The 27899-nt window shown below is 44.9% G+C and overlaps 1 protein-coding gene across 2 annotated transcripts in view; it reads left to right on the plus strand.

Annotated features, from left to right (window-relative positions):
- The window catches only part of CPVL (carboxypeptidase vitellogenic like), a 628799-nt gene that overhangs the window by 301929 nt on the left and 298971 nt on the right, over positions 1–27899 (plus strand). For both annotated transcript variants that reach the window (XM_085631603.1, XM_085631602.1), the window contains exons 8-9: positions 18605–18727; positions 19608–19739. In XM_085631603.1, coding sequence (XP_085487729.1) covers positions 18605–18727; positions 19608–19739 — 255 coding nt within the window. The remainder of the gene's footprint in view (positions 1–18604; positions 18728–19607; positions 19740–27899) is intronic.

Consider the following 27899-nt stretch of genomic DNA (forward strand, 5'->3'; position numbering starts at 1 on the left):
CTGAATGTAAATTGAGACAGTCCTCCCTGTGACTGTAAAAGTTCTCCCGGCTGCTACATTTAATTAAAATAACTGTCCCTGTTTTGCCAAACGCCTCTTGTGTATTTTTAAGGTATTCGTACTCCAGTAACCGTTTATAGCTCCAGTGTGCCTATATTTGTTGTTCATTTCAAGGGCCATTGATTGTTACCTGATGCCTTTATAAAGTAGTTCAGTATTCTCTGAGGTTTTCTCATGTCATGCTTCCTGATCTTTCTATGACAAAATCTTCAGTAACCAGAAAGATTTGATTCATTCCAACTTTAGGTTCTTTCAGTACACGATCTGCAACCCACTGCTTCTGGAAATACTTGTTTACATTGTATTCAGTCCATTCTGATATACCAACAAGGTGTGAATAGAATCTTAGTGTCTTAGTCTTAGTTTGTTCTCTCATAGCCCAATTAAACCGGCACTACAATTTAGAGAGGTAATTTCTTGTCTGTTATAGATTGATACCTCTGGATGCATTATCTACAGTGTGGCGTTACCTCCTAGTTTCGAAATCTGCACCTCGTAATTAATGAGTGTTAGTGCTGAAATACTGAAACACTGAGTGCAGGGGGAAAAAAGTACACTACGGAGACAGCTGTAAAAAAACATGCACTCTCATGGAGTGTTCAACCAAAAAGAGAGGTGTGCTGAAAAGCAAGAAGGAGAAGCACAAAAGGCAGCCATTCAAACTGGTGATAAAGAGGCAATGCTCCCTTGGAGGGACAAACACGAGATTGACAAGCTGGGGCATGCAAATGAGAGTGACAGGAAAACCAGCTATTGATCTAAAATGGGCGGGCGCCAGCACATGTTGTCTAGTAGGCAAGACCTAAAACATACAGTATCAGCCTACCTGATAAATGCCAAAGCTGTAGTGCATCATCACTGAAAGCCTCTTTGTTGCACGGGAACAAAACAGCACAGTGGATTCTTATTCACCAAAGGGGTCTCCGGTGGGACATCAGGTCTCAGGGTGCACCGAAGCCCAAAATCTGCTGCAGCTGTCAGGGGAGAGGCGTGGCCATTGTAGAGGGCCACCTGGCCTCTACTAATGTGTGCGTACGCACGGCACCCCTCGTGACCGGGGTCGGTCCGAGGGTATATAATAAATGGGCAGAGGTCGCACGTGACCTTACGGCCAGACCGTAACAGAGTGGTTGTGCCCTTATTTCTGGCTGCTAATGCTTAGGCTGCGTACCCCGTCCCAGCACCATTACACTGGCGACGAGGGTGTGTTTGCGGACCCCCGCTGCTGTGTTGCTGTGTCCTGCTGCCCGTGCCTCGCTGTATCGCCGGAGGCGGTGTACACTGGTGGGCGCGCGCACCCTTCCCTGACGGTGCGCGTCGGAGATCGAGGCCCTCTTGGTTCCAGTCGTGGGGACTGGTCGCGGTGAGTGCCGATGGCCCCTGCAGCATCCCGCGATTCGTGCTGGAGTGCGTGCCGGCTTAAAGCTGCGCGATCACCCTGAAGACCTGAAAAGTAACCGGTGAGGCTGCGCGCACGCGCACCTGTGTGCTGCTCCGACCGGCGCGTCGGCTACACGTGGCCCTTTATCAGTACCAGCGTGGGGGAGGTTGGATGCACGTGACCCCGCTTCACATGGCAGCAAGGGGAGGACGGTGCCTAGTCAGCAGGGGGCGCTATTAGCCTGCAACCCCAACTCAGAGCCACTGTTCTGTCCCTAAGGAAGGGAGCCCCCCCCCCCCCTTCTTGGGGTGCTTGTAGATCAGGGCCAGCAGAGCAGAGGAGGGAGCCCCCACCCCACACCTGGTGCAAGGAGGGGCAGCCTGGCTAAGGGGAAGACAGAGCCTGCGGGGGAGCAGTTGGAAGATTCCTTGAGCAAAGAAGCCTGAGAGGAAGAAGTGGTCCACAGCACCCGGCTCCGGTGGTCAGTGGCGCAGAGTGCAGCAACATGGGCGATGACCCGGCGGCCCAGGCTCCGGCCCGACAACCCCTCACTTGCATGCCTCAGTGACGTCACTACTGCCTTTCAGTCAGCTTGCCGACCCCGCCATCGCAGCGCCAAGATGGAAGCGGTGGGTAGGACGCCTCAACCACTATTTCACGGGGACTCAAGAGCATGACGGCAAAGTGAAGCGGTCACTCCTCATGCACTTCGGAGGTGATGAACTGTACGAGTTGTTCGACTCGCTACCCAATACCGGAGCAGACGACGACTATGATGCCGCCATTGCCGCGTTGAACAAATACTTTGATCCCCAGATGAACCCGGACTATGAGCGGTTCAAATTATGACAGGCTCATCAGGCGGAAACAGAAACAATGGATATGTTTTATGCCAGGCTCAGAAAATTAGCGGTAACATGCATGAGCATAGACCACAACGACGAAATTAGAGCACAGTTGATTTCTGGATGCAAGGCGGTGGCCCTGAGACGCCTCATCCTGCGACAGCCAGGCATTTCACTAGCCCGTTCGCACGAACTCTCCGACAAACGCGCGGAGGAAATGGAGGCTGTGAGGCTACGGAACACGTTGGTGGCAGAGGCGCCCAAGCCGGTCAGGATAAAGGAGGAGATGGTAGAGGCCATCCAAAGACGACGGGGCACAGGAAGCAGGCCCAGTGGAAGATGTGGATACTGTGGGTTCGACCACGGTGACCAGGAAAGGTGCCCCGCGAGGGGGCAGGCATGTGCTAAGTGCAGGAAAGCCAACCATTATGCCAGTGTGTGCCGCGGGCGAGGGGGGAAGAACATGTGGCAGTGCTCCCAGAGGACGCCCGGGGAGTCTGAAGCACCTCACACTGGAAGACCAGGAGCCCGTAGATGCCCCAGACAGAGCCGCAGACACGGCCTACTACTAAGACGACGACAACACGTTTGTCATTTCGTTCACGGGACGCACGGGCAAGAAAAGACGACCACCTCCCATGTGCCAAGTCAGCGTCAATGGATTTCCCATACAGGCTCTGATCGACACCGGAGCATCGGTGAACGAAATGGACTCCAACCAATTTGATATACTACAGCCCAGGTCAGCGCTCATCCCAAACAGAACCAGGATCTTCACGTATGGGGGCCCCGAGCCTCTCCCATTGAGGGTCATGATTGAGGTCAAGGTCTCGAGCGATGCTCGCAAGCTGACAGCAACGTTCCACGTAACAGAAGGAGGAACAGGCACGCTAATAGGATGCCACACGGCGGAGGATCTAGAGCTGTTATTCTTTGCGAGGCAGGTACATGAAAACCATGCTGAAGACGACATGAAAGAATTTCCTCACCTCTTCACGGGGCTAGGCAAGCTCAAGAACTACCAGGTGAAGCTGCATATTGACAGCAGCGTCCAACCGAGAGCGCTCCGACACCGACGGATACCACTGCACCTCCGCTCGTTGGTGGAGCACGAGCTGCAGACCCTGGAAGACATGGGAGTCCTAGAGAAAGTATCGGGGCCCACACCGTGGGTGTCTCCCCTGGTGGTGACACCTAAGCCCAAACAACCTGGCGCCATCCGCTTGTGTGTGGACATGCGGCTCCCCAACCAGGCCATTCGAAGGGAGCGGCACGTGACCCCGACGATGGATGCCATCGTAGCAGACTTAAACGGAGCCCAGTGGTTTTCCAAACTCTACCTCAACTCTGGATACCACCAGCTAGAGTTGGCTCCAGAGAGCAGGTATATCACCACCTTCTCAACGCACGTGGGCTTGAGGAGGTACACCAGGCTCAGCTTTGGAGTGTCGTCCGTGGCAGAGGTTTTCCAGAACGTGATCCAAGAAACTCTCTCCGGCCTAGGTGGGGTGATCAATCTCAGTGACGACATTTTAATATACTCACAAAGCCTCGAGGACCACCATGCCAGGCTGAGAGCCATGCTACAGCGACTAACTGACTGCGGTCTCACCCTGCACCGGAAGAAGTGCGCGTTCTACCAAAGCTCCATCGATTTCTTTGGGTATGTGTTTTCCAGGGAGGGGCTCCGAGTGGACCCCCGGAAGGCGGCGGCGATCAGGAATGCTCCAGTGCCGCAAAATCCAACAGCGATCAGAAGTTTCCTTGGCATGGCGACGTACTGTGGGTCGTTCCTCCCAAATCTCGCCACGATCTCAGAACCACTCGGGCAGCTGACAAAGACCGGAGCGCCATGGGCCTGGACGCCGAAGGAAGAAGCCGGATTTCAAGGAGTCAAGAAGGCACTGCTGGACCAGACGACAATGGCATACTTTCATCCACGACTAAGCACGGAGCTAGTGGTCGATGCCAGCCTGGTGGGGCTCGGTGCGGTTCTTCTGCAAGAGGCGCGGCAAGGAATATATGTGCCAGTTGCGTACGCCAGTTGGGCGCTGTCGCCGACGGAGACACGGTACGCGCAGATTGAGTGCGAGGCCCTGGGTATTCGTTGGGCCTGTCAGCACTTTTACCTGTATCTGTTTGGGCACCCTTTTCGAGTCATGACAGACCACAAGCCTCTACTGCCGCTGTTCAGCGGGTTGAACAGACTAGCACCACCCCGGATTGAGCGGTGGGCTGTCCGGCTACAAGCCTACTCGTTCCAACTGGTGTTCCATCCGGGTGCCAACAACCGCGCGGACTTCCTGTCGAGGCATCTGTCGCAAGCAGAGGAGGGACCGCCATCGGAGGACAGCCTGACGACAGAAGCGTTTGTACAAATGATTGAGAATGATGCCTGCCCGTTGGCGGTCATCAAGGATGATCTGTGCAACGCCACGGAGTTGTACCTCACACTGCAGCGGGTCAAGGAGGCCCTCACCACCTGACGTTGGCACAGGTTTCTGGATGGAGTGGCTGGCCTCATCGAGGAGGAGCAGAATGCTCGAAGACAGCTATGGAAGGTGCGCCATGAGCTCTGCATCGGAGAGTCGGGCCTGGTGCTCCGCGGCCAGAACATCGTGGTCCCGCAAACTCTTCATAGCCGCCTCGTGTCCCTAGCTCACCAAGGTCACCAGGGAGTCGTGAAGATGAAGGCGAGGCTCAGGTCTGAGGTATGGTTTCGGGCATGGACCAGATGGTTGATAAAGAGGTGCGGATCTGCCACTCGTGTGCCATAACCGGAGCCGATCCTGTCCTCGCACCTGTAATCACAGAGGAGCCATGCAACACGCCCTGGACCAAAGTGAGCGTCGACTTCGGCAGTTTCCCCAACGGGCGGCACACCATGGTCGTAATGGACTCATGCACAAAGTTCCCGGTGGTCGAGCTAGTGCCATCCACAGCGTTCACGCATGTACAGCCTGCCCTCGGAGATCTTCGCAACCTTTGGGCTACCGGAAGAAGTGAAATCGGACAACGGCCCGCCATTCCAAGGTCAGGAATTTCAGGACTTCCTGCAGAGGTGGGCGATTAAGCACAGAAGAATCACACCTCAATGGCCCCAAGCCAACGGGGAGGTTGAGCGATTTATGAGAACCCTCAACAGGGCAATGCGCATAGGAATGGATCGCCATCAAGACCCAGAGACCTGCCTCCATCAGTTCCTGTTTGCATACCGGCAGACGCCACACTCGACGACAGTATGCGCTCCGGCCTCACTCCTTCTAAAGCAATCCCCTCGGGATCTCATCCCCGAAGGTTCCAACTGGGCACCACCTGGCCTAAGAGCCCAGCAGAGGCTCCAGCAGACCAGCAACAAGGCTACCCTCAGCCGCGGGGCCAAAGTCCCGGCCATCCAGGTGGGGTCTCGGGTGATTCTGAAGGATCGGCATCCTGGCTGGAAGTTCCGCACGCCGTATGAGCCAGAAGAGTGGACGGTTACCCAAGTAAATGGAACAATGGTCACCGCCCAGAGAGGGCGGCACACGGTGGTCAGTAATGTCCGGAGCCCCAGAGGAAGAAGAAGACGACATGTATAGCTTCCCAGACAAGAATGCCCCGAGTCCAGGGGCGAGTACAGTGCCGCAACCTAGCCAAGACGCCGAGGGTCACATGGGCCCCAGCCAAGAGAGGGTACCGGAGGACTCCAACCCGGAGCGGCCTCAGCGCTGTGCCACCCCAACACAAAGGGGACCGTTGTCCCGAAGCCAACACTACCGGCTGAGGCCAAACCCTGCACCCAGTCAAAAGCTGAAGGACTATGCCTGACAAGTGGCCGAAGCGATGGCGACATCATCTGGGTGCGGGCCAGAGGCTCAATGAGCACGTTGAACATTACAGCATTTCTCTGTCTCTCTTTCTCTCTAGCTCTTTCCTGCTCTCTTGAGGATCCACATATCCCTCTTTCCTTTCCCTGCTGCACTCCTTTCAGCTAAAGGCCTCTACTAATGTGTGCGTACGCACGGCACCCCTCGTGACCGGGCTCGGTCCGAGGATATATAATAAATGGGCCGAGGTCGCACGTGCCCTTACGGCCGGACCGTAACGAAGAGTGGTTGTGCCCTTATTTCTGGTTGCTAGTGCTTAGGCCGCGTACCCCGTCCCAGCACCATTACAGCCATCTTGCGCTCTTAGCACTGCCTTCTCCCCCGTAGCGCGGAGCGCCGTTCTTTACTGGGGACCGCAATTGACACCTGAACCCGCCGATAGCAACACCATGGTGGGACACCAGGTCCCAGGGTGCACCGGAGCCCGCAATCTGCTGCAGCTGTCAGGGGAGAGGCATGGCCATCTCGCGCTCTTAGCGCTGCCTTCTCCCCCACAGCGCGGGAAGTGCGCAGGTCACGACCGGGCCAAGGGCGGACCCGTCCCGTGATATGAAGAGGCAGGGCAGGGCCACGCCCCTTGGCTCTAACTTTTCAAACTTCGCAGATCTGTTTTTTTGATAAGCTTGTTTGACTATTTCTTTTTATGTTTTGCCCCCTGTTGTTTAGGCCGGAATTGGATGTTTGTTAAAACACTTCCGCATTTGAGAAAGGGTTTTACATCAATTACTTAATTACTTGTGGACCTCCTATTGTGGACTAAAATCATTACAGTAGCGAGAAAAAGCTTTGAAAACGTTTGGACTTTATTGTGTGTGCGTGGCAATCTTGTAAACTTTTTTTTATTGTTTAATTGTAATGAGAGGGGTGGTAGAGAGGCAGTTTCCAAAGGTCTTTTAAGCGGTTGCAAAAAGCATTACTTCCTACTGCTCGTTCTCCTTTGGAGGGTGATTCTGTCCCGAACCCGTATCCTATCCCCCCGATTAGGAAGCAGTAATTCCAACTAGCTAACAAGGGTAAGACTTGCAGACAAGGATTCCCCTCTGATACATACCGTTAGTATGGGCAAACGAAAAGCTATGAAGGGTACGGACCAGGGGGGGAAAAAAAAGCATTTACAATGCAATAGGTCTCACACGGACATTATTTTGAGCTATTGTCATTGTAAATGTCATTTTTTTTTTCTTTTGTAAAAAAGTTATAGACAATATCACTGTATTTTTTTACACAATCCTTAATGCTGGGCAACCTATTTCTGAGCCCGGGCACAAAGGGATGATACACCTTGGAGTGTGACCAGAGCTGACACAGCTCATACAGCTCTCAGAAGTCACACAGCTCACGAAGCTCACACAGCTCACACAACTCTCACAGCTCATATAGCTCTCACAGTTCTCAGCTCACAAAGCTCCCACAGCTCACAGAGCTCGCACAGCTCTGAAGACTGTCATGGCTCCCACAGCTCACATTGCTCTCACAGCTCTCATTCTTCACACGGCTCTCAGAGCTCACAGCTCTCACAGCTCTCACAGCTCACACAGCTCTGACAGCTCTCATTCCTCACACGGCACAGATTACACAGCTCAAACAGCTCTCGCAGCTCAAACAGCTCTCACAGCTCTGACAGCTCTTATTCCTCACACGGCTCTCACAGATTACACAGCTCTCGCAGTTCAAATTTCTTACACAGCTCACACAACTCTCACAGCATACACAGCTCTCACAGCTCGCTCTGCTCACACAGCTCAAACAGCTCTCACAGGCCACACAGCTCTCACAGGCCACACAGCTCTCACAGGCCACACAGCTCTCACAGGCCACACAGCTCTCACAGGCCACACAGCTCTCACAGGCCACACAGCTCTCACAGGCCACACAGCTCTCACAGGCCACACAGCTCTCACAGGCCACACAGCTCTCACAGGCCACACAGCTCTCACAGGCCACACAGCTCTTACAGTCCACACAGCTCTTACAGTTGAGACAGCTCTAACGGCCCACACAGCTCTAACAGCCCACACAGCTCTCATTCCTCACACAACTCTCACAGCTCCGTCGTGAATGTAATGCAATATCAAAGACAACATTTTAGACTATGTATCAATTATAATGTTTTATATACCAGAATGATGAAAGGCTGAGTCTGGCTTGCTAGGAATCAAACTAGTGGCACCTTATCGCTGCATTTGTTGCCAGCCAGCGTTCAACTAGCTGAGCCGTCTTGCCATCTAGACAGCGTCTTATGGTGTTTCATTAAATCAGGGGTAGTGACGTCCAGCGGTGATTAACTATCAACCGTCTTCCATGAACATGGGATTAAATCATAAACATGGATGAAAACAAAGTGTGCTGTGGGTCGGTCCTGGGTAAGGGTCAGTGGTGGGGAAATGTGGGTTTTTTACGCGTTTTTTTGAGTGCTTAAAAGGCGGGTGCTGTCTCCCCAGGGGAAATACCCAGTTTGTACAGTGCGCCCCTTTGATTTTATCATCGACATACCACGAGCAGTTCGCTTGATTTGAACTAATTCCAATCTTTGCATAGAACAGGAGCGGGTGACTAAATCCAAATACCCAAAATTAATCCGTTTGAAAACTGAAGTGCACTTCCATTAGACTTCCCGGATCACAGCTCACATAGCTCAAACAGCTCTCACAGTTCTCATTCCTCGCACGGCTCTCACAGCTTACACAGCTGAGCTCTCGCAGCTCACATTTCTTACACAGCTCACACAACTCACAGCATACACAGCTCACTCAGCCCTCACAGCTCGCATAGCTCACACAGCTCACAGCCCACACAGTTCTCACAGCCCACACAGTTCTCACAGCCCACATAGCTCTCACAGCCCACATAGCTCTCACAGCCCACATAGCTCTCACAGCCCACATAGCTCTCACAGCCCACATAGCTCTCACAGCCCACATAGCTCTCACAGCCCACACAGCTCACATTCCACACAGCTCTCACAGTCCACACAGCTCTCACAGTCCACACAGCTCTCACAGTCCACACAGCTCTCACAGTCCACACAGCTCTCACAGTCCACACAGCTCTCACAGTCCACACAGCTCTCACAGCCCACTCAGCTCTCACAGCCCACTCAGCTCTCACAGCCCACTCAGCTCTCACAGCCCACTCAGCTCTCACAGCCCACTCAGCTCTCACAGCCCACTCAGCTCTCACAGCCCACTCAGCTCTCACAGCCCACTCAGCTCTCACAGCCCACTCAGCTCTCACAGCCCAAACAGCTTACACAGCTCTTGCAGCTCAAATTTCTTACACAGCTCACACAACTCTCACAGCATACACCGTTTACATAGCTCACGCAGCTTTTACAGCTCACGCAGCTCTCACAGCTCTAACAGCCCACAGAGCTCTCAGCTCACACACAATAAAGCAGCTGACAGCATTAGGCCTCATGTAGCGCACTGTTTGCCGTGTGATAAACTCATTAGTTACTTGGAAAAGGATCTTATTGATGGCGGTCGGGAGTGGGATTTGATTATCGTCCATCAGGAGGTCGTAAAAGGGCTGTACGGCAAACGTGCACACAGTGTCAACAGTTACACTGTTTAACACGATTTGTGCAAAGGGAAAACGTGCAAGGCGCGGGGGGTGCAAGAAAAGGACCTGCTGACACATATAGCGCCTCAGAAGGAAGGTGAGAGCAGGAAAGAGAGAGGGGTGGAAGGCAGGAGAGAGGAAGAGAGTTGCTGGCACAGACAGCACCTCGAAATTAAGAAGAGGCAGAAAGGTGGAGGGAGTAAAGTGGAAGGACGAGGAGAGAAAGACGGGGAGAGAGAGGGAGATGTAGCCACATCGTTTCAAAAGGAAGGTGAGAGGAGGAGAGAGGCGGAGGGAAGGAGAGCGGAGGAGAGAGGCGGAGGGAAGGAGAGCGGAGAGCCAAAGCAGAAAGACATTCCGACAGGCTGTTATGCAGACAGACAGGCGTACAAATAAGTACCCATAGCTAACGTACACGTAGTCAAAAAGACACACAGAGAGGCAGACAGAAAAGAGACATTCAGGAAGGAAAGAAGAAAACCACACAGGTAGGTCGACAGTAAGACAGTCAGATGGACAGCTAGAAAGGCAGGTGGACGGACAGAAATACAGGCAGATGCAGTCAGAGGTTCTGTTCAGTGAGGTGGACAGGTCACTAGTTTTCAGACCATAGATAAGCCCGGTGTGGCAGTAAGGGTGGCGTTGGGTCCAGCCTGCCCCCAGCCGCAGTGACACTGCGCCCTCTACACACAGGCGCTACACTGTAGGGAGCAGGCAGTGCCACGTGCAGCGTGGGCCCGCCGCCGCCTCTACTCCCCAGAGCTTGGCTCGGGCTCAAGGCAGGAGCCGCCGGGGATCCCCGGAGCCAGTATAAGGGAAGAAGGAAGGCCTCGCAGCAGAGACTGAGCTCTCGCTGTCTGTGAGGTGCATGTGGCTGAAAAGGACGCGCCCTCCGGCTCCCGGAGCACCCCAAGGTAAGATGTGCATGGCATGCCATGGGCATTCGCGGGGCGGACGGTGTTCACTTGGTAGTAGGAGGAAGAGAGCCGCCTCTCTGCAGGGACAGCCCGCGCGTTTCACAGGGTGGCAGACTTCATTCAAGCAGCTTTACTTGGAAGCATGGCTCCCCACACAGTCCAGGGTGGCTGCGATGCCAGTGTGCCTGTCAGAGTGCAGCGAGCTCTGAAGGTGGCAAACCTTCACTCAGCCTTGGTGCCTAGATGTGGTGCAGGGGCACCATAGTCAGTCCAGCACATCACCAACACTGTTATATATTAATAACTCGAGGTAACTACCGGGCCCGGGCGCTTGGCTGTCCCAGACCAGGTTCGCGGAGTTTAGACGCCACCTGCAGGCTGGTGAGATATTACACGACACAAAGCCAGATCTCTCGGCACACACGTACACGGCCAAGGGCTCAATTTGTTAAACAAGCGCACGCCATGACGTATTTGCTCGGCTTTTTCTGCAGAGCCACTTGGACGGCCTCGCCTGTTAAAAGGTTTCTTGTCTTTATGGGGCCATGTATTTGGCCCCATAAAGATAAGAAACCTTTTGCGACGAACGCAAAGCAGGCGAGTCCGTCCAAATGGGATGGCTCAGAAAGCCAAGCAAATACGTCACCGACACCTCTTTTCCAATGGCTGGCCACCGTTTAGCATAAACGGTGACGCCAGCCAATGGAAAAGAGGGGCGGGGCTTAATGCCCCTTACAGAAAATACCACATCTCGTTAAATCTCGCCAGCGAGACTGCGCATGCGCGCAGCCTACGCCAGGCGAGACCTAAAAAGAGCAGCAGAGAACGGTACTCAGGAGGAGATTTACGAACTGCTGGAAGAAGTAGTCTCATTACTAAGTAATAAACATAAGCCAGACAGCACACACAATTCCAAGATCACCGCATTCTATGGGAAACGTGAGAAAAATTCCCAGAAAAAAAAAACTAGTCCAAAACCACGTGAAACACCCGTAACCATCAAGATTCCACCCCTCGAAGTTGTAACCCCTGTACCAGTATCATTAGCTCAGTCTGAAATAGAAAGCCACATAGAAAGATCGCAGCCAGCTAACCCTATAGAACCAAGAAATTCAGAAGTTTCACTCTGTCCAGACAGGTGTATGGAGGCTATCCCAACAATTGTGTGTACCAATAGATATTCACCATTAGCCCAAGAATCCGCATCAGTCAATGGAAGTACAGACTCTCCAACCCACAACCCGGTTCTATTAACACCCCCAACCCATTAAAAACATAATAACCGGCGGGTCCAAACTCTCCATCCCCCTCGCCTTACTAATGACACAAAACACTGGCTCAAAGGGCTCAAATTAAAGTTTCTGCCCGGTTGGTAACTGAACTAATGCAGAAGGTGTAGAAGCCCTGATAGAGGAAGTTGCTCTGTTAAAAACACAAAATAAGAACCTTACTTCACAAGGCATACCGGTGAGCCAGGTAACCTCAGAGGGAGCACAGGGCCTCAATAGGAACCAACATTATGAGCCCAAAACTGCAAACACCCCCAAAACATTGAAGCGACCAAACACCCATGCACCAAAATCAACAAGTGATATGCACACTGGAACACAAGAACTTACCCATATAGGGGGGAAATGTTACGAGGGCAGGCCCCCTGGCATCATGACAAGGGTGGAGAGAGGGGACGCACGGAATGTCAAGGGTGACATTGGTCAAAATTAGTCGTACAAAAATGCACTAAAACGCAATTATAAGGTGGGGGGCAACTCAATTACCTAAAAGGGCCTATAATAACCATAAGGGAGCGAGATCCTCAGAGCAAGCAGTCAAAACATTGTCTAAACAATAGAAATCTAGATCTTAGGCAGAACCACAATACTAATGCATTTAATGACAAAAACAGTCAGGCAGACCGGACACTTTACATGACTAATATTTCTAAACTGGCCCTTTCGTCCTATAGGGAAGACGAAGAGTCACTAAAAAACAAGGTAATCCATTGGATTAGATCCAAGCGCAAGTGCTTATCAGTAATGCGCTCTGACATTATAAAAGCGGAGCGTCTAGTGAATAGGCACGAACCTTATGACACCATTTTCCTTGTCTTTAGTTCTACAAGTATAGTGGACAGGCTGTTAGCAATGGGCCTAAGGGCACCCTCACATTCCAACTCTATGGTGAGGTTTAATTTAAACCGACCCAGGTCTGAGATTGTACAACAGAAAATGCTCGCAAACACTGGTCAATTATTACAAACTAACTGCACTCAAAATGATCTAGAGGCAGTGGACTGACTAGGAACACAGGGATTTGGGGACATGCACTGTATCATGCCCTCATGTGCCCCCAACCTACTTAAAGGGACAATTACCACGTGACCACTCCTACAAAACATACCAGGGAACCGTCAGAAAAAAGGACGGGATCCCGGAAATAGCAGTAACTAACTCTTATACCCAGAACGGTAGTGAGGAATATATACAAAGACTGAAGCATTTGGTCTCCTGGAATATAGCGGGTGAAGACTTAATAATTAGACCCACAATGGCAAGATTATATAAATCGATTCGATTTTTGTCTATTGCAAAAAACATGGGCTCTGGAACCGCCATATAAATTGGGCTATAGGACCTTCAGTACTATGCTGTCCCTTCCTCGAGAGGCAAACCATCGGAAGGTCTAGCCATATGGGTTAAAATCACCTTAAAGATAGATATAAGCCAATTTTAATTTTCATCTCCAGACATCCTAGCGGTAAAAAATAAAAATACATAACAAATGAGAAATCCTCCTGCTAAATGTCTATAGTAGACCAAGAGCAGCTAGTACAGAATCCCAAGTACTGGAGATACTGGACAATTTCCTAAGTATTATTGACCCCAGGATATCGGTAATTATAGGCAGGGATTTTAATTGTAAGTTTGAGCCTGTGGTGGGCCTAGAAAATGTTCTAGAAGAGGAGGATATGGCAAGGGGCATCCCTCCATTGGAGGCCGGAAATTCTGTTCCTTGCACAATGGTGGTAATGCAACTGGCTCGATTGGTTGCAGGGCAAGGACTAAGGGCATGCAAAGGTAGGCTGCCATCAGACAGCCCAACTGCAAATACATTTAAAAGAGGTACCTCCAGGAGCAAAATCGACTATATAATAATAAGTGCCACTTTATGGGGTAACTTACATAATCTTCAAGTGGCTCAAAGAGACGATAGTGATCATTTCCCACTTTTGTGAAAGTGGAGGGAATATTTTTCGAAACATGGGCATTAACGGAAATCTGTCCAAAGTAAAACCCTTCCTTAAATCCACTGATCAGAAATAATCATAGGGCATTAAAGTGGCCTTCCCTCACTGGAAATCCCCAAACCCTGTTAAAGATTTATAATACCGTTGCATATATTTTAACTCCTCATAGATACTCTCCTATGTGACATCCCAATTTTGCAAATACATCTTATCCTGGCTGAAAAGCTAGTAATCCTCCTGAGTAAAATTTGAAAGAATCATCGATTACCATTAAGCATTCCTCTCTTAATCCCTGCTTTACCAAGGAATGCTACGTGGCAAAGAAACAATTGATTCTGGCCGCTCGGTCTAACAACACAGCAAAGTAGGACCCAGTATAGGAAATTACTAGCTCAGGCAAAAAAAGATTGGGAGGAAAGTAACTGGAATAAATTACTTGTGGCAGCAAAAAAGAAGGACCACATGGGTTTTTGGAAACTTCTAGCCCAGGGTAGCAAGGCGGGAAATACCAGTTTGGACCTTTATTTAGATCCAGGCACATGGTATAATAATTTTTCAGCTTTATACTCCGATCCTGGCAATTCGGCAACAACTGTCAAACTTGCCAAGGGAACAAGCACTGAGGTAGCCGATTGGCCCGGACCCTTATAGCACTCCCTACTTTACCATAGATGAGACAATAGCAATACAAGCGGCAAAGCCAGGGAAGCCCCAGGCCCGGACAAGATTCCCGGTGACCTGTTGAAGCATGACATTAAGGTTTGGGCACCCTATGTAAATTTACTCTGCAATGCGGTAGCCACAGGTGCACCAACACCTAAAACATGGAAGGGGGCCACAATTATTCTCATCTTTAAGAAAGGAAACCGTCAAGATCCTGCCAATTATAGGCCAATTAGTTTCATAGATATACTGCATAGATATATGCCACACAGTTATTACTCAAGTTCAACACCTGGTTAGAAGAAAATGATATGTCCCAATATCAAGCTGGGTTTAGAGCGAGAACAAGCACAATAGACCAGGTTTTCAGACTATTATGCATAATATGGAAGTACACCAAACTAAAGGGAGGCCACATGTATATAGCCTTCATATATTTGAAGGCCACATTCGACCTCATCCCTAGGGGCTCCCTGTGGAATTCCCTAAAATCCCAGAGAATCCCTGATGACCTTCTTTCACAAATAATACATCTTCATACAGACAATTATGCAAAAGTTAGATGGGGACCTAATGGTGAACTCACTGAAGCAATTCCAATAAAAAGAGGAGTGAGACAGGGATGTGTACTGGCATCCACCCTTTTCTCACTATATGTCAACGATGGTGTGCAACATCTACAGGGATGTAAGCACAACTTGCCAAAGTTAGGTGGGGTGTCAGTACCTGCCTTACTCTTCGCAGATGACACGAGATTACTATCTCAAACGCCGAAGGACCTGCAAAGTCTTTTAGACCGCTTTGGTGCTTTCTGCATGGAAAAAGACTTACAAATTAATACAAATAAAACCAAATATATGGCTCTAAATCCGCACAAATCATTCAAGAAAAACATTATAGTCGGAAATCAAGAATTGGAATATGTGTCGAGCTTTCATTATTTGGGTATCATGCTTGACACCAAACTGTCATGGACGCCTCCAATGCAAGTCAACATTGGTCCAAAATTCCATGGCAATTGTGAAAAAGCATCAAAAAAGTACATACAAGGCAGTGTCGCCGGCCCTAGAAGTTTATAAGTGTAGGGCACAAACAGCAACCCTTTATGGTGCAGAACTCTGGGGCATCACCAACCAAAATAACCTCACTGGAAGAAAACACATTTATAAGGATGTTATTGCAGCTTCCCATACATACACCTATTATTCCCATAATTCAAGATCTAAAACTCAGGTGAATTGAGTCCCAAGCCGTATTAAGACCTGTATTACTCTGGGTACGTTTGTGGATTATACAAGAGCTCAAGCATTATAAAGAAGGGCTAATCGAGGTATTGGGACTCAACCACAATGTAACCCTTCCATGGCTTAGACATGTGCGTTGCTAGTTTTATAAGTTAAGTTTAAACAGCTATTGGGACGACCCACAATCTCTGACATCTGACTCAGGGGTCTTTGAAAAATTCTTATTGGATGTATGACCAGGATAGCGTACATCTCAGCTCGGAAGTGGGAAGGCTGACCTCACAGTTCTTAGCCATAAAACCGGTTCCCCTGTTTGAGGATTACATGGACAAAATACAACCCGAACTAGCGAAGTCCTTATATATGAAGTTTCGCTTCGATGTGTTACAGACCAAATTTAATACATCCAAGTGGTCATGTAAACATTCTAACGATAAGGAGACCATCTGCACTTTATGCACACAAAATGCTGTAGAAAGTTATCCGCACATACTTTTTTTCTGCCCAACATACTCAATCCCTCAGGAAAAAGTGGATTAAACATATTTGTATTAACCTGGGACTTAGATTACATTTAGGAGCATTACGCATTTTAAAAACAGACACATTGCAGCAAATAGTTTTTAGCCTTAGTAGATATTTATTTGCTATCAATTTAATACGAAAGAGAAATGGACCGAAATTTAAACTTATTAATGACTATCTTATCTACTGATTCCATCTATTGATTTTAGTATTGTACACTATGCATATAAACCTTTTTTTATGTATAGCATGTGTTCGAAATCGATCCTATGATCGATACACTTGCACTTTATTATCTACAGGAATATTTTAACTATCACTTTTAGCGTAATACATTAAGTATATAATCTATTGTTAGTGTATATGATGTGTTTGAACCCGATACTGTAATTGATGCATCAGCACTTTATTATCTACACGATTGATTTTGCACTTAAGTGTTCTCAACTAAAATAGGCACACAACTTATAGCGCCTACAAATAATGCTATCCAGGAAATAGAAAAAGTGACCAACGCATTTGCACTTTACAAATTGTGTGGTTATTCCCCTGCTCAAGTCCCTGGGTTTTTACAAACTAATTGTGTTTTATAATGCCATACATTGTCATTCAAAAGATGATCTTAATAATTTAAAAATAGTTGCTGGGGAAATATCTTGTAACCTTTATTTGCAGGTCTGGATCATCATATTATATTTCGTATTTAACCTGGTATGCGACTGATATGTATGAGATGTTGGAAATTGTCTCTTTCATGATTTTTTTAAATCGAGTAAAGATCTGAAATATAAAAATACTATTTCATTCCCATTGAATAACCAAGTTATCTCCACTTACTTTTAAATTTACATAGGAGTTTTTTGGGTTTTTTTGGCTTATGGATTAAGCTAAAAGTGCTATATACATGTTTAGAAATCTTGTTGCGTAGACCTCTTGTGAAAACATGCTTCTTAATTCACACCCATTTCTGAGGCCTTCCTCTTGTTCTTTTTTCGTTTTCTTTTAATGTAACTTGATATGTGTTCTCAATAAGGTGTGGAAATAATAATAGTATACTAACACATACATTCATTTAATAAAGTACATATTCACCGTGAAGGTGGTTTGTTGCTGTTTATTTCTATTGTACTTGTGTAGTTGGGGCAATTAAAACTGGGTTAAGCTGGTTTTTAATGCTTTCTGGAATGGAAGATGATCTTGTTATTTGTAAGTAATCCTCAGGAGGATGTCAATTTGACCTCCAAAGACCCGTCCATCTGTGCAAGCCTTTTGGAATTTGGAAACGTGAAGAAGTAAATCAGTGGTAGAGCTTGGTTGTCAACCTGGAGCACATTAGGCTAACCTTTGCCTAGGAAAAGGTGCACTTTAATGGCAGTAGACTTGAAACTAGATCAGGAGTGGCAATAGTGGGTTCAGGAGGCTGGATCTTTGACATTATTTTGGTATAATCAGCAACTATTTAAATTAATTAATTAATTTTGTGTTCATCGTAAGTAAATTTGCCTTATGTGCCTATCCTGAAAATATGGCAAACATCTGGCCTCCCCACCCTATGCTGGCCACCTCTTTGTTGATACTTAGTATTTATGAAATAAAATAAGAACCTACACCATAGTTGCATATATCTGCATTTGCCCACTTGAATTTATCTAATGTATGTTCCTTCTTGATCAAATATGCACAATATTGTTCCTACAGTCTTTGAATCCAATATATTCGCTGCAAGTTGTCAAATAACATTAATTTCTTCTTGATTCTTTTAAATGGTGAACTATTAAAACTGAGGAGGTGGAGGCCAGTAGCTTTTCCAGGTGCCATGAGAGCAACCTTTTCTTTTTATTTCTCCTTTGCCATAGCACGTCGGGTTTGTCAGCTAAAATGCAGATATCGGTTAAAAGGCCGAGTCTGAGCTTGTTACATTGAAATCAATATAGGTTGACCAGATAACTCTGGCCATATTGGCAGCATTTTCCAGTCCATGAGTTTGGTAGGATCTTAATACTTTCTGGGACTTCTATTCTTTGTTCACTACTATTGAACATATGGATACACATTTCCAATTTACAGGTGTTTGTGAACTGATTGAGCAGCACTGGAACATTCGATTCAAGGTGACACCAGGTCACTTAGTAACACTAAGTCAATATGGGCTTTTTAGTGGACACATTTGCAGGCAGCAATGCACACTTTTTCATTTACTAACCTAATCAAGTTAGCGCATTGATATTGTTAGTGCTTACACATGTATGCGTAAACCTGTTGATGTAAACATTCTAAACTATTTGTTCTTTGTTTCAGTCCTATGCTGGCAAGTATGTGCCTGCAATTGGCTATTACATTCATACCCATAACCCAACAGCCAAGATTAAGATCAATTTCCAGGGGATGGCCATAGGAGATGGTCTCTGTGACCCTGAAGTGGTAAGATTTCCATTGAGTCTTTCTAGCTCCGCGATGACATTTATGTTGCGAATTATATCCTTCGTGCTATAAAAGTCACTTATTCTTGATCTCCATAGCCTTTTATTGTAGTTACAATTCCAGTCATAAATTACACCTGTAAGTTACATATTCATGCAGTGAACATAAAGCATTCCTAGCCAGAAGAAATAAGACATATTTTCACCGTCTTAAATGTGCATTTGACACGTTGCATAAAACCTGAGTGTTTGTTGTTGAGAAAGTAAATATATCTCTATCCTTCGAAAAATGGCCAGTTATAGTATTTTTCCCTGACACATCCCTACTTCGCCTTCGCTTTCCCCGCACTTTAGTAATTGGTGCCTTTTCTCACATTGGCAGCAACACCTAACTTAAAATGTTTCGGGCGTCACTTACACGTTCTCTATGGTGTAGATAAACGACTTTTGAAGACTTGTCCATACCCACGCCTCTGAAACACTAATGAAAAAATCCACGTGTGCCTCGGCTAAAACATATTGAGTGCATCGTTTATGCAACTTAAGAAATGTTCACACTTTTATTTTCAAAATGTAAATCTGTACTTGCACCTTTGTAGACCAGGTGGTATGTAAGAAGGCGTTCAAATGGTGTGCTTTTTCCAGACATTCGTCTGAATTAGGCCTGGAAAATCCTTTATGAACCCCATTTTCATGAACGTTTATGAACAAAAGGCTCCCAGCTACTTGCTTGCCTCATTAGTTTTCATTAAAAAGTGGTCGGTTTAGCTGCTCTTCATGAGTGATTCAAAATGTAATGCTTCTTTTTTTCTACAAAAGCACAAAGAAAAGTAACTACTCTCATAAACGTTAACTTAGTTCTTTATATGTCTGTGTGGCAGATGTTGGGTGGCTATGCGGAATTCTTCTACCAAACTGGCATGGCTGATGAGAAGCAGAGGGCGTTTGTCCAGCAGCAGGCCGACCTGGGAGTAATCTACATTCAGCAGCAGAAATGGATCGAAGCCTTTGAAGTAAGTTTTGGAAAACCGCACGCTGCCCTGGTCACAATGAAAACCATGTGAGTAGGTCAGAGGTCAGACCGTACAATAATGGCGGACCAGCGTTTGCATCACGGAAGGGGCTTATGGCTTGAAAATAGAGTGCAGGGAACTGTTCACGTTTCCTCTCATTTGTTTCAGTCTTGCTTTATACTTGATTGCTCGAGCCGATAATTGTCTTTCATGTGCTCCTTCGGTTACGAAGGCGACATATTTTTTTTTTTTTATGCTGAAGGATTAACCTCTCGTACTGAAATTAGATAAATCCTTATAAATGAACATCTTTTACAAAACAGCTTGCACATTTGAAATTATTTTGCAACGTGAAATCTGGTTTTGCACAAAAAAAATGCGGCACATGGACAAGGAAAAGTCCATAAACTATTTATGCATTTTTATATAGCGCAAACATTACCTAAAGGTGCTAGAGCACTTTACAGAGGAAGTAGATAGCCGAGGTGTTGGTACATTACATTAGGCACAAGCTTACATTATGCATGGAAGATGGTAAATTGAAATAAGCCAAAAACATGAGAGCATGGCTCACTATATAAACTGCAGTGGCCATAGCAATTGAGTAACCGTAACAGGGTGTGCACATTAGTCAGATACAAGACTGGGTCTAGTAAATCAAGATAGCCGGTTAGGCCTCAACACACAGATCAGTGCAAGCCAAAAAGGTGAGATCCAAGCAGTGGAGGGTACCTCAATCGTCTTTGAAATGAAAGGACTTTCAGCGTTGATTCAAAGATAACTTTTGAGGTAGTAATGAGTATGTTCGGAGGCAAGGAATACCATGCCCTGGTGGCACTTTCTGAGAAGGTTTGTATTATACATCATTGTTTTTAAAAGACAGAGGTTGTATCAGCAATGTTTCAGGATTCTATGATGGTCTAGTGACCACAAATTACTCAAGTTTGTCAGCCAGGGCTTTTTTTTAGCGATAATAGCGGTCTTGAATATAACCCTGCCTTTAATTGGTGACCAGCCAAAGTGGTACCAGATTGGGTAAATGTGATCATTCCTTTTGGCCCCATAGACAACCTGCTTCAGAATGTAGAATGATTTAAGAGGGGAGCGATGACTTTTGGGAAGAGCAGTCCAGAGAGAGTTAAAGTAGACAGTTCTAGATAGCACCAGTGATAGAACAAGAGGTGTGTTGAAAAAATGCAAATTTCGAACAGTTTGAAAGCTTTATTCAACATGAAGAAAGACAGCGTCAAATGCCACCTCGGCTGTTCTCGTCAGCTCTCCCAACGACCGACGTTGCAACAGTCTTTGGAATGTAGGTAAATATCAAGGTAAGGGGGGGACAAGGAGCAGGGCACAGGAACAATACATGGTTAGAATAATAAATGTGTGTGTATATATGTATATATATATATATATATATGTGGACGGAGTGATTTGGAGTCCTCCAAACGACTGGTAACAATACTAATTAAGTATGCTGATATAGATAGGGCAGCATTATTAGAGGAAATAGCAACTATCAATGAAGAACTGGACACCATGGGGCAGATAGAGGAATAAATTAAATTCCGTCAGGAAATGAGTTGAGACTAAAGATGGAAGAAGAAGAAATAAAAGAGAGGAAAACTTAAAATTTCCATTGCGATAGGACCGATTATGAATTGGGCCAGATTCTTACCTTTGCGAAGAAATATGAAGCAATGAGATCAATGAAGAATAGTAAAACTACAGAGCCAAGGGCAGGGATATCTAAAATTCGGGACATCAGTTCTGCCCCTGACAGCGAATCAGATCGTGTTACAAGGAAGAGCCAGCCAAGACAAAAACATAATCCAGACGAAGAATTGGGTTTTTTATGCAACGAAAGGAGGCAAAACCTCCGTCCAAGAGCACAAAAAAAACAACTATGGACAAACAAAAACCATAAACTCAGACAAAGAAGGAAGGCCAACAGAAACAGGTCCAAGTCAAAGGAAACATGGAGGCTGGAGGAGAGGCAAATAAATGAAGGTAGAAACGACGATAGAACAATCATGAACCTATCAAACATAGCACTCAGTGACATGGACAAAAGGATTTTGAGTTTGGGCCTATCATATTGCCCCCTGAGAAATTTCAACTATTCTAAAACAAGGGTGGACGTTTTCAAAAGTGTAAGGAAGCTAAAACTTAAAGTTCCATGCTCTAAACAAGAAAGATGAGAATTATGCTAATGGCAATGAAACAAAAAAGACAAAAACTGACATGTCAACTAACGTCGCACAGTCAGATGCGTCCTTTTGTGAAGAAATGCAGGAACTATGGGAAAGTAACAAAATAGTCCTTGAAGATACAACTATGAAATCCAACACGATTGAAACCAATCAACCCATAAATTACAAGAAAAGAGGCAATAAGAATAGGGGCCTAGAAACTCCTTTCAAAGCTAAATCCTCATTCAACCATGTAAACACTCGTGACTCCATCGATGTTTTCCACGAACGAGTAGTGGAACAGGTGAAACAACTAAACACAGCAACCAAAAATACCAGATGGAAATACAACAAACCAAATCAGGAATATGAGCAACTAATGAAAAGATTAAAAGAAAATAACAACATGGTCATCCAGAACTCGGATAAGGGCGGGAATATTGTCCTTATGTCAAAAGAGGATTATACGAATGGGGCGTTCAAACAACTAAAGGGCAACACGTGCTATGCAAAAAGTAATATTGCTGAACTAAAATCAATGTATATAATTTACTATACCAAACTAACGGCATGGAAAAACGAGTTAATAACCGCTCAGGAGTACAAATTTTTAAAGCATGATCCCCCAGTGGTACCCACAATTTATTTTATCCCAAAAATCCACAAAGATCCTCAAAAACCACCCGGCAGGCCAATAATATCAGCCAGGAATAGCTTACTCGAAGCACAAATCTCAGTACGTGGATTTTTTTCTCCAAGATTTGGTCAAAGCTTTGCCATCATATGTGTGACACCGGTGACTTTTTAAGAAAACTCTAAGATTTTAACTGGCAACAGGAATATCTATTTATAGCACTGGGTGTGAGTTCACTTTACACCAGCATCAGACATCCAGATGGCTTGAGAGCACTTTGATTTTATCTGGAGAAAAAAGCTGAAATCATAACAAATCAGAACAAGATGCTAATGGAAATGGTGGAATTTTGCTTGATGAACAATATATTTATGTTTAACAGCTTATTGTTTAAACAAACCAGAGGTGTGGCTATGGGGGCCAGCTTCTCCCCCAGCTATGCATGTCTGCGTATGGGCTGGTGGGAGGAGCTGGTCCTCAGAATCCAACACAGACCGGCTATGACAAACAATGTCAAAATATGGTTACGATTTATTGATGACCTGTTTGTGGTATCGGACGGCAATGTGAATGAAGCCAATGATTTTGTGAAAGCCCTCCATGTCGATGAGTTAAATTTACAGTTCACAGCAACCATAAGTGCAATTGAAGACACTAAGGGTTACGTAGCTAACAACAAGATTGAAACTAAACTATACCGCAAGGAAACTGCAGGCAATTCTACATTACATGCAAGCATTTCCCATGCAAGACATCTTGTAAATAGTATCTCCTCTGGGGAAATGCTACGTCTGCAGCGTATTCATAGTAACAATGAGGATTTAAGGGCAGCTCAGGCAACTAGGAAGGTGAGGTTCTTAGAGAGAGGTTACTCCGGAAGGGTGATTGATAGCGCCATCTAAAAATCCATGCATCAGGAGAGCTATGAGCTATTGTTAGCAAAACATCCGAGTAGTGACATCCTCGCCCTACAACCGGTCAACTGGGGACTGCTAAGGAATTCAGAATCATTGTACAATGTAGTCAACAACACAAACCGCTCCAGTCTATTATTACACGCAATTGGCACATGGTACTAAGTGATCCCATTATTGGACAGAGTCTACCGACTCGCCCATCTATTACATACAGCAGAGGTTTATCAATGAGAGATGAGTTGGTTAAAACAAGCCCGAGGTCAATGAGACTACGAATTGGTTACAGACACACACAAAGGTTTCTTTAAGTGTAAAACCTGTAAGGCGTGCCAACAAGGTGAAAATAGGATAACATATACAACACCATTTAGTGCCAGAAACATAAAAATAAATAAACTTCTGACATGCAAAACAGAATACGCTGTTTGTTTTAATATGCCCTTGCAATCTACAATATGCAAGTAGCACCAAATTACAGGTTCACAAAAGGATTTTGCAACATATCTGGACAATTAACAATCAAGACAATACCTATCCTGTGGCACGCCATTTTAAAAGTAGTCCTGAATCAAAAAGCCAAGACCTCAGAAATTTTGTGATAGACTCTGTACCACCCAGCAGAAGAGGAGGCAATAGAGAACAAAGATTGCGCCAATTGGAAACAGGATAAAATTTAGAACTGAATTCCAAACAACCAGCAGGGCTGAACGTAACAGAGGACCTTTTTACATGTCTGTGATAATTTTTTAATACAATATTTATATACTGGGATTTTATATCGATGGATCAATTCTTAGTTAAGGCACATAGTAGGTGTTTTATATGGTATTTATTGACATGTTTTATTGTATACGAATGTTTCAAATCTATGATTTTAGATATTTATATCATGAATATTTCACATATGTATGCATTGATATTTGTCAGTAATTTATTGACGACACTGAAGCTATTTTGCACAATATACATGCAGACAGTTGCACATGCTAATATTTTGCATTTCATTGCACATGTAACATACATTTTTCACATATTGATCTAACAACCCGCCTAACTATTTAAATCTAATTTTACATTTCAAACTTCAAATTAAGAAATTGAATCCGACATCCAGTATTCATACCGACATAAGCAACCAGACAAAGGTCAAACCATTACATTTCAGAATGGTAAGGGTGACAGTCAAACCAGGAACGTGAGCCAGGTCAGAGTGAGCACTGAAAAGGATCTTTGATTTCAGCTTAGGAAACTGGGGCTCCAGTATCCGACATACTAGTTTGATAGTTAAAGTTGTCAACTAGATTAGATCACCAAGATTTGTATTAAATCAGATGCACCACAAGACATCTGATACAATGAGCGCATGCCAGGGTATCGCATCTTATTGTGGAATTGGACACCGGGGCTCCAGGACCAGAAAATGCAGAGAGATAATCCGCATTCACATTACCATACATTTATATCGATAATTAAAGTTTGCCTACGTGAGCAGGATTAAACCCACTATGTGAGAAGATGGTATCTGTGTTCACCACAATGTTTGTAAAGCGGTTTGGGTTTCAGATGTGATGCACATTTGCACTTTAGCACAAGAGCACTTTTTATCACTGAACTATATTTACGCAAGAGTAAAAACGGGACTGAAGAGATTGGTGGAAAAAACGCTTTTGAAATGTCAACTGATAGAAATCAAGTTGCGCGTTTGTAATTATGCTTGTTAAATGTATTACAATGCAATCATAAATAGAATTTTATCATATATTTATAATGATTTGCACTAAGCATTGTCCCAGCACCAAAGAAACTACAAAAGTAATTTTTCAATGTCTATTGCGTAGCCCGTACATGTGGTGTCAACCACGCACACAACAATCACTTTAACCAAAGCTAACGCTGAACTACTATCATGTGATCAAGGCTTCTGCAAGAGCTGAAACGCGTTATGTCGATCTGCAAGAATAAAAATTAAATAGCACTGATTCCCGTGGTCCAGACCTGTTTCTTGGAAGTATCCAGAGTTGAAATATATATATATATGTATATGTGTGTGTATATATATATATATATATATATGTGTATATATATATATCAGAATCTCTCTGGACTATTTAGACATACGAGTCTACATTAAAAATGGGAAAATTTGCACCATCCTCTTCCGTAAGACCACATCATGCAACAACATTCTACAAGCCAATAGTGCACACCCAAAAGCCCTGAAGTGGAGCATTCTGTATGGAGAATTCCTGCGGGCTCGCAGGAACTGCTCTGAGGAAGTGGAGTTTGAAAAACAGTGACCACAATGCTGGATCATTTCTAAAGGAGAGAGTATCCAAAGACAGTTCTAGAAAATGCACGTGAAAGAGCCACCAATACCAAGAGAGGATTTATTGTTACCTAAGGACACTAGAATGTTATCAGAGTCAAATGGAGAACTATTGAGATTCATCACGGATTTTAACAGCTCAAATCAGAAGGTAAAACAGGTTATCAATAAACATTAGAGTATTCTTAAAGATCAGGAATTGAATCCCTTCATTAAAGAACCTGTTAACATCACCTAAAGAAAAGTATCGTCTTTGGGGAACTTATTGACACAAAGTTATTTCTCCAGTTAGTGTACAGCAAAAAACAACGTGGTTATCACAGAAGGGCTTTGTGAAATGTATAAAATGCAAAGCCTGTAATTATGGCCGGAATATGTCTTAAATCACTACGATTCAAGGTATTAAAAAAAAGCAATTAAGGCGAGAATCACATGTGAATCCACACATGTGGTCTACATGTTGGAGTGTAGATGCGGCCAAAGGTACATCGGCAGCACGCTAAACAAACTCTAATTGCGCATCCTCCAACAATTATGGGCCATATCAAATAAAGACTTTACATATGTGATGGCTAAATATATCTGGAGAGAGCATGAAGGGATTTTAGACAAGAATACCCTCTGGTACTGTAGCATTGAACATATAACGGCCAATATTAGAGGAGGAGACAGAGAGTTAACTATAAGACTTGCAGAAACTAGATGGATTGTCAATGTAGGTATAGAGATGCCTTGGGGCCTAAATACAGATGCAGAACTATACACCTTTCTGTAAATCTTCTCCTCTAGAAGAATGTGATGAAGAAATATGAATTCGTTATAATGAGGAGTGGAGAGTCCAATAACCTTGCAACGGAATGTCTGTTGATGAATATTTTTCTCGAGTACAGAATTCTTCCCTGTCTTAGTTTTCTTTGTGTTAAAAAAACTTCTCTTCTGGCTTACTTGTTTTCCCTGTGTTGGAAATAAGAAGTCTCATTCTGTGGTGTATAGGCATGTTAAATCAATTGGGCCTAACTAGTGTTTTTAAATACTCTTTCCGAATCACTGATTGAGAAAATGAAATCAATGTATTAGACATTTCTTAAGTAGGATATGAATGGCTATTTTTGTGCTAAAATGTTTAGGAAATGCATTGTGTGTAATGTTTACATTGGCATAAATCATTGACAGTGGTGGATATAACTCCATAAAGGTTAGAAAGTATATATGAGTTTCAATGTAAAACAAATGTATAGTAACAGATGTTTGCTATCATATGGGTTTCAGCCAATTTTACATCGCACAATACATAATGGTTTTTTTTAAGACAGACTCAAAGTTCTTTAGGTATACGTTGGAAAGCATATGGCACTTTAACATATATTGGAGAGCCTGAACTATACAGTTAGGATTGTTGTTCTATTAAGTAGTAATGATTGTAGATTGGACCAAATATGAACAGTTTCCGTTCTTTCCATACATGGATTACGGAGATATCAGCATTGAGGGTTACACATTTATTATGTATAATCTGTCCCGTAACTCCTCCCCTGTTTGTATTTTGTCCCTCACTTGAGGGAGTAAGCACTTAGCACTTTGCATTTTTTAGAAGTATAAGGAGCCTTATGATAAGAAACATTTTACATCTTGGTTACATCTTACCCTGTAGTTTAGAGAATAAGCACAATGCACTTTTTTGGAAGCACAAGTCACTTTAATTGGTGAACCCTATATTCTAAAAAAGAAAGCATATCTATAAGCACAACATTCGTTATTATAGTAACACTAGACAGGCAGTTGCAGAGTTGGCCTCATGGGGAGAGATACATCTTAGACAACAGATTTAGAGACTTGTAAAGCATGAGATTCTGTGGTCAGGAAGGAATTTTCCCAATTTTTTTTTAAAAACCAAAAGAATATTGTATTAGAAAATTGATGAATTTTCTGGTTTTATTTGAATTCTCAGTAGTATATTAACAAAAGTAGGCTATTGGATAATTTGAAGAGGATTGTCTTCCGTTTGTTTCCTTCCTTTTTTCCTGTGTACTTTACAAGTGTATATCTCTTTTGACAAGCTCTGTCACTCAAAAAGAAGTTACTAATAATTAT

Source organism: Triturus cristatus, chromosome 10, assembly GCF_964204655.1.
Source record: "Triturus cristatus chromosome 10, aTriCri1.1, whole genome shotgun sequence".
Lineage (NCBI taxonomy): Eukaryota > Metazoa > Chordata > Amphibia > Caudata > Salamandridae > Triturus > Triturus cristatus.